This window comes from Borostomias antarcticus, assembly GCF_949987555.1.
Source record: "Borostomias antarcticus genome assembly, chromosome: 7".
Lineage (NCBI taxonomy): Eukaryota > Metazoa > Chordata > Actinopteri > Stomiiformes > Stomiidae > Borostomias > Borostomias antarcticus.
The window spans coordinates 30,948,967-30,956,148 of NC_140240.1; the positions used below are offsets into that span (position 1 = coordinate 30,948,967).

Here is a 7,182-nt window from a genome sequence, read left to right on the forward strand (position 1 = left end):
TGCCGTGACGTGGCCTGCCGTCGTGCTCATGCGTCTCTCAAAAGATCAACACCAAGCCACAATTTCTTGTTAGCATGCTGTGCTAGCCGCAAATCTACTCATTTAGCTTTGTGCTGTGAGGAAGAGTACATAGATATATAACTCTGTTTATGTACTTTTTTTCTTTCTTTTTTTTCTTTCTATAAATATATCCAAATATATGTGGGATTTTTTTTTCAAAATATACCCCAAACTTGATGGTAGTTAAGGGAAGTCCCTGGCGTTGGAGTCTAGCACTGTCACTTTATTGAGTAGATGTGATTGTCTTACTGTCGTGCAGCTTCTAGGTGTGTTTCACTACTGAACTTCGAGACCTTTGTAGACTTTAGACTTCTTGAACAATAGAATAATAGTTTTTAGTCTCCCAGTTGAGTGCAATGTTACTACTTCTTAAAGACAAAAGTATTTTTAGAGTAGGTATAAGAAGTGTACACTGTCGAAAGAGATATTTGGAAGTGTGTGTGTGTTTGTGTGTGCGCGCTCATGCATGTACTGTATTGTGTGTGTGTGTGTGTGGACATACCATGTGTGTGTGTGTGTGTGTGTGTATGTGTGTGTGTGTGTGCGTGCGTTTATGTGTGTGTGTGCGTGTTTGCGTGTGGACATACTGCGTGTGTGTGTGTGTGTGTGTGTGTGTGTGTAGAATTTAATTTATGGGATTCTCAAGGAGGACCAAGGAAACCACTGTTACTGAGAAGACATGATCATGATTTATTTATGAATTTATTTATTCAGCGATTGCGTCGACACTCGTATCAGACCTTTGGATCGCACAGTACAGGATGTGAAACAGAACGCTCTGTGTTCTTCATGTACAATATTCATCTGTACAATGTACCTAATATAATTGGATAACTGGGAAACTGACTTGATGTTTTCATATTTAAGAATAGAACTTGATAATTTATAAGTTTTGTATAGTTCTGATTACAGAAATATATAAATAAATATATATATTGCAGCGTTTGTATATTTTGAAAAATGAAGAGTTTTGCAGATGTTTCACTTCAGCTGGTTTGCCACTAGAGGGCGCTGGAGTCAGTGTGGTTTCCTGTGTTCTTGAATTAGATATTCTACCGTCTCAAGCAAGGTGGCACGCAGACATGCGCACAACTTCTCTATTCTGCACACAGTGCTTGAACTCTCACCACTTGTATTTGAGACCTCGAAGAAAACATCACAATGTGTGGCCATTTTTTCCTGCTTGTATTTGAGCCAAAACACACATTTTGCCAACGGCACCGCCACCTTGTATCAGCATGTGTTCAAACCAAACATGGGTATGTATTTTGTTTTGTTTTTACTGTTTATGAGATTCTTATACTGAGAATGTAAAAGGGGGTATTTAATGAGGATTTGAATCAGAATTTATACACTGGATATCACAGTCACAGACTACACGATTGAATGAATTGGCAATGAACTCATGATGTGGCCTGCTGTACACTCAACATGGCCACCGGCCTGCTGTCCACTCAACATGGCCACCGGCCTGCTGTACACTCAACATGGCCACCGGCCTGCTGTACACTCAACATGGCCACCGGCCTGCTGTACACTCAACATGGCCACCGGCCTGCTGTACACTCAACATGGCCACCGGCCTGCTGTACACTCAACATGGCCACCGGCCTGCTGTACACTCAACATGGCCACCGGTTCATCAGTGTGGTCCACAGTGACTTTAATTGGGGATGTCCAGTCTTTGAATTCTGTTTCTATCGTATGATTGTTGCTCAGTTGAAACCATCAGCTGCTTGTTTGTAGGTTGTATTGCAGCCACAAGGGTATGCTTTATATAATAGTTCACATTTCCAATGGGGAAGCAAGACTTTTGTTTGGCACATGAAATATAGTTTGGGGTAAACTTTAGGTTAATAGAGAAATGATCTATTGGTCTGCATGTCTCTTACAACTCAAATGATTTTGTGTGTACTATAAGGTGTTCCCTGATCCAGAAGGCACTGCTTTGATTAAGTTGTACATACCGGAGAGATAGGCTATGATAAACAGAAATGTTTGAATGACTTATAAGGACGAGCAGGCATATTTTAAATTTACAGTATTTAGAATGTAGAGCTACATAGTTTTCAAACCAATCTCATTTTACAGTCATGTCCTTGGAATTGTTTGTAAATCCTCATTTTTTTCGTGAGGGCCTCTGGGTAATCTCGGCCTCTCTCAGTCATCTGCGGAGCTGTCTATAATAAGAGGGGTATTTATCATATTTGGGGCCCAGGGGTCTTCTTGCAATAAACTGATTTACATACAATGTTGCGTTTGCGGTGGTCTTTTTGGCTGATGGGCGGAGCCCGGCGGGCTGAGGGAAGAGCTTGTCTCTCTTTGTTGACGGCTCTCTTTCACTGAATCTGTCTGCTGGTCTCTCTCACTCACTCTCCCTGTCGGTCTCTCTCCCTGGTCTCCTGCGCAGGCAGTGAGTGAGTGAGTCAGTGAGTGAGTGAGTGAGAGAGTGAGTGAGTGAGTGAGTGAGTGAGTGAGTGATGAGTGAGTGAGTGATGAGTGAGTGAGTGAGTGATGAGTGAGTGAGTGAGTGAGTGAGTGAGTGAGTGAGTGAGTGAGTGAGTGAGTGAGTGAGAGTGAGTGAGTGAGTGAGTGAGTGAGTGAGTGAGTGAGTGAGTGTGTGAGTGAGTGGGTGAGTGAGTGATGAGTGAGTGAGTGAGTGAGTGAGTGAGTGAGTGAGTGAGTGAGTGAGTGGTGAGTGAGTGAGTGAGTGAGTGAGTGATGAGTGAGTGTGTGAGTGAGTGTGTGAGTGAGTGAGTGAGTGAGTGAGTGAGTGTGTGAGTGTGTGAGTGAGTGAGTGAGTGATGAGCGAGTGAGTGAGTGAGTGAGTGAGTGAGTGTGTGAGTGAGTGATGAGTGAGTGAGTGATGAGCGAGTGAGTGAGTGAGTGAGTGAGTGAGTGAGTGAGTGAGTGAGTGACTGGTGAGTGAGTGAGTGAGTGAGTGAGTGAGTGAGTGAGTGAGTGAGTGAGTGAGCGTGTGAGTGAGTGAGTGAGTGAGTGAGTGAGCGTGTGAGTGAGTGAGTGAGTGAGTGAGTGAGTGAGTAAGTGAGTGAGCGTGTGAGTGAGTGAGCGAGTGAGTGAGTGAGTGAGTGAGTGAGTGAGTGAGTGAGTGAGTGAGTGAGTGAGTGAGTGAGTGAGTGAGTGAGTGAGTGAGCAGACCAGCAAACCCAGGCAGCCTGGCAGCACAGAGCAGAGGTGTCAGGTTTACTCATGAGAGACCGGCTCTAGAGTTTACAGATGGTCTCACTAATGGCAGATCTCTGTCCAGTTATTAGCAGAATAATCTTGGAGATATGAGTCAAGAATGGAAACACAAGTAGGGCCTATCCATACAGCACAACTCATTTCATGAGATACATCATCTTCTTTTTCCAAATCTACTGTAAAATAAAAATGATTATGATCACTGATCACATGATTACTTTCCACAGAGAAACAGCATGCGAGGTCACGATGGTGAACATGAAATGGCTGCATTCTTTTAACCATAAAGAAACCGAGAATTTTTTTTACAAATGAATGAAATGTTGGTGATAGATGTGCCGGGGTTGAGCTCTGGCTGATGATGTTTAATGACCTCTCACACTTTTATTTAACGTCAAATAGCCTGTCCGATAAGCCACTGTGTCTTGGTCTACTTACCTCACTGCCTGGTGGGAAGTGCATTGGACACGCAATGAAATTTGAACTATCAAAAGAACAGATGTCTTTTCAATCTAATCACCTGGGCTTTCTAGACTACTGTATTATCAAGAGTAACAGCCTGGTTCACTCAGACTGTAGGCTAGTTCGGCCAGACAGCTGTTGCCCTAGGCCATAGTAGACTAGGCTGTTGAACATCCCAGACCAGACTTCTTTGGGCATAGCATAGACTACCGTCATGTGTCGTGTAGTCGCGCATGCAGATTCTACCGCGCGTATCGCCCAGAGTGTTCTCGTCTGCCGCGGACTCAGGAGCGGCGGTGCGGTGCGGTGCGGTGCTCAGCAGTTGTATTCGCCGGGTCGAGCGATGTAGGAGTTGCAGGACTCTCGTATGACAAAGAAGTGTTCGGTAAAGAGAGGAACTTATCGACAATGAACGCAAAAATGTGATAGAAGAAGTTGGACGTTAATGCACAAACTTCAATAATGCGCGTAAAGATTCATCCCAAGCGACGCGACGCGGAATGTTCTGGTTTGAAGTGGCTCAAAGAAAACTCCGCTTGACCTTCAGGTAAGAGCGAAGACTATCATTTTGTAAGTCTACGTCTATATATATCTTATCTTATATATATCATGTTCAACTCAAATGATAGCCGGGCCCTATTATGTAACAAAAGTAACAGTCGAGTGTCGAGCAACACTGTTGCTTCCGTGTAGAAGATCATTCAACAAGGTTACCTTCATTACTGGTCATTTGGGATGAAGCCTGAGAGCTTGAAGGGAAATTCTGTCCCATTTTCTCCAGAACGAACCCTTTGTCTTTGAGCCTTTAAAGAAAAAAAGTCAAACCCGAATAGGGGACATTAAATGTAGGGTTGTTGCTCTTCCAAGTCACAAAGGAATGAGCCCATGGACAGTTCTGCTTCGAGTTGACACTCTCAGCCTGCTTTCCCTTCGGGTGAAGTCAGACACCATTGAAGTATTAACAGTATTAACACCAGTATTAACACCAGGCTACACTTCTACATGATCAGCCTCTCATAGTCTCATTCCTCCCCAGTATGAGCTCCATGATGAGCCTCTCATAGTCTCATTCCTCCCAGTGTGTTGCACGCTGTTCCAGACACTCCCAAACCAGCCCCGTCTGTGGGAGACGCATTCCTCCTGCCCCTTCTTATCTACAGTCCTCCACACACACGCTTTGTTAACTTCAGTAGACTAGTTAAAGATTATTTTGTCCAGAGGTATTCGGAACTATGCTGAATTAATCACCTGGGGTGACGTCGGAACAATAATTCCAGGGCACTTCAGAGCCTAATTACAGAAGCTTTAATTGTGCTGCGTGGAGCACGTGACCTGATTTGGCCTCGCTGTTCCCACAGTTATATCCAAGAGAGCATTATGCCTGCTAAGAGTCAGGAGGTGCCCAGACAGCTCCTCCATCTACTGCTTCTCAGTCTCTCTTCTGTCTCGTCTTTCTTCTCTGTGACCTTTGACCTTTCTTGTCTGTGACATTTGACCTTACGGCCACTGTCGTTTCAGTTCAGGAGGATGGGAAATATTGGTGGGAAATATTGGTGACCAGAAACATTCAGACCTGGGAAACCTGACTATCACACACACACACACACACACACACACACACACACACACACACACACACACACACACACACACACACACACACACACATGTAATGGATTGCAGGTCCACTTAATTCTGAAACAACACTTACCAGATGTTTGTCAATATGGCTATTGCCCCTTTTTCTGGTCAGTTCTGTGTGGGATCTGTTAAAGAGATCAGTCTTGGAGAGGGACACGGATTTCGGAGACCAATCTCATTACAAGGCCCTGACTAAGTCAGGAAAGGAGATTTAACAAGTGGACAAAGAGCTTTGCCAATCCCCTGATTCAGGCCATGGAGACGATATTCCACACTTCTCCAAAATAGTTTTCTCCTCTTGAAAAGGCCAGATCTCCACTTTGTTATTTTCTTGTAGAATTTGCATTGATTTTATACTGAACACCTAGATAGGTTTAGAGCTAGCCGTTTGGGCCAACAGGTTCTGACTTCTGTGTTTTGGACCATACTCTGGATTTGTCATAGTTTCCAAAGCCTTAACAAGCTACACGTCAGTGTCCAGCCAAGCATATTGCAGTAAAGTGTCTGAATCTAAGACTGTCCAACGTCCAGTGTCATTTAAATTCCTTCAAACCTACGTCTTTCTTTATCCCTCAACAACGTGAGAGGCAACAGCTCCCGAAAGCTAATGAAGCCACAGACTGGCCCCTTAGCAGACGGTGGCAGCTGTCTGGACGTGGTTCTATGGTCAGTGGTTCTTTTCTCTGCAGACCGTCTGCGGTCTGTAAATGACTGTTTACAAGGTGGCCTAGGAGATTCTGTTTTTCTCTGTCTGGCGTCTGTGACCACATGCCTGGTCCATGTGTGACTAGGGCTGCACAATTAATCATGAATTAATCGAAATCATGATTATAACCTCCGCGATTAACTAATCGCAAAAGGCCGCAATTAATGTGATTAATAATTTTGCTTTGAATTGAGTGTGCTAGGTCTACACGGACGAATCACAGGCGCTTATGCTGTCTGACCAATCACATGCGTTCCCGCTGAGTGTGCAGCAATTTCACTGAGAAGACAGATAGCAGTGGGTCAAGACCAGTGTCACAAGAGTTTCCTGCAGCCGTGAGTAGTGAGAAAATGAGTGAAAACGAGGTCAGTGAGTTAGTAGCAAGAAAGGGATCAACGTCCGTGATTTGGGAGCATTTTGGTTATTATATATTAATATTATATATTAAATATTAATCACAATTATTAATCGCAATTACCATTTTGCAGCAAATAATCGCAGTTATTATGTTTTGTCATAATCGTGCAGCCCTGTGTGTGACTGGGGACAGAGAAGGGCAGGGAGACGCGGTTCTGGAACTGCAGTCTGATAAAGCGGAGCAGGAAAGAAGCTAATCTTATCTCACTCCTTATTAGTCAAGGAGTTGTGCAAGTCAGAGGCTTTGAAAGTGCTCAAAATATGCAGCGTGGCCTCCCCGACCTCTCCACGACCTCTCCTCTGAGCCTCCCCGACGGTGAGCGATGATGTCACGGCGGCCGTACGGGGAAGGGGCTGCTGGTGTTACGGGCGGCGGGACGCGTGGCGCCCCCTGGAGGCTGCAGGCTGCCTAGGCCGCGCTGAGCGCCGTCACGACACCGGACCGGACCGGACCGGACCGCTCGACCCTGAGCTGAACACACGTCTGAGCGCACGTCTGTCTAGTTCAACGCCTCTGACGTCTCTGTCAGGTGTCATGGCTGCTCTACATTCATGACCAGGGGGGAAAATTAACTTTTTGGCTCACGGTGAGTCACCTGCCAAGGGGACTGTAGATGAAAAAATCTACCGGCCAAGTATATATATTTTTCAGATAGCCTTCTGAAATCTAGTCGCCAATTGGACATGTTACC

At 45.0% G+C, this 7,182-nt stretch overlaps 2 protein-coding genes across 2 annotated transcripts in view; both read left to right on the forward strand.

Annotated features, from left to right (window-relative positions):
- LOC311311724 (sodium/potassium/calcium exchanger 3-like) overlaps nt 1-86 on the forward strand; it is a gene marked incomplete at its 5' end in the record, with an annotated part of 14,879 nt that extends 14,793 nt beyond the window's left edge. Inside the window, 1 exon segment of the mRNA XM_084441478.1 lies at nt 1-86. This exon segment is cut by the window's left edge and continues 813 nt beyond it.
- Nucleotides 87-6,751: 6,665 nt separating this feature from the next.
- LOC311311725 (ras and Rab interactor 2-like) overlaps nt 6,752-7,182 on the forward strand; it is a gene marked incomplete at both ends in the record, with an annotated part of 4,654 nt that continues 4,223 nt past the window's right edge. The window contains one exon of the mRNA XM_084441479.1: nt 6,752-6,806. Within this exon, the coding sequence (XP_084297605.1) occupies nt 6,752-6,806 (55 nt within the window). The remainder of the gene's footprint in view (nt 6,807-7,182) is intronic.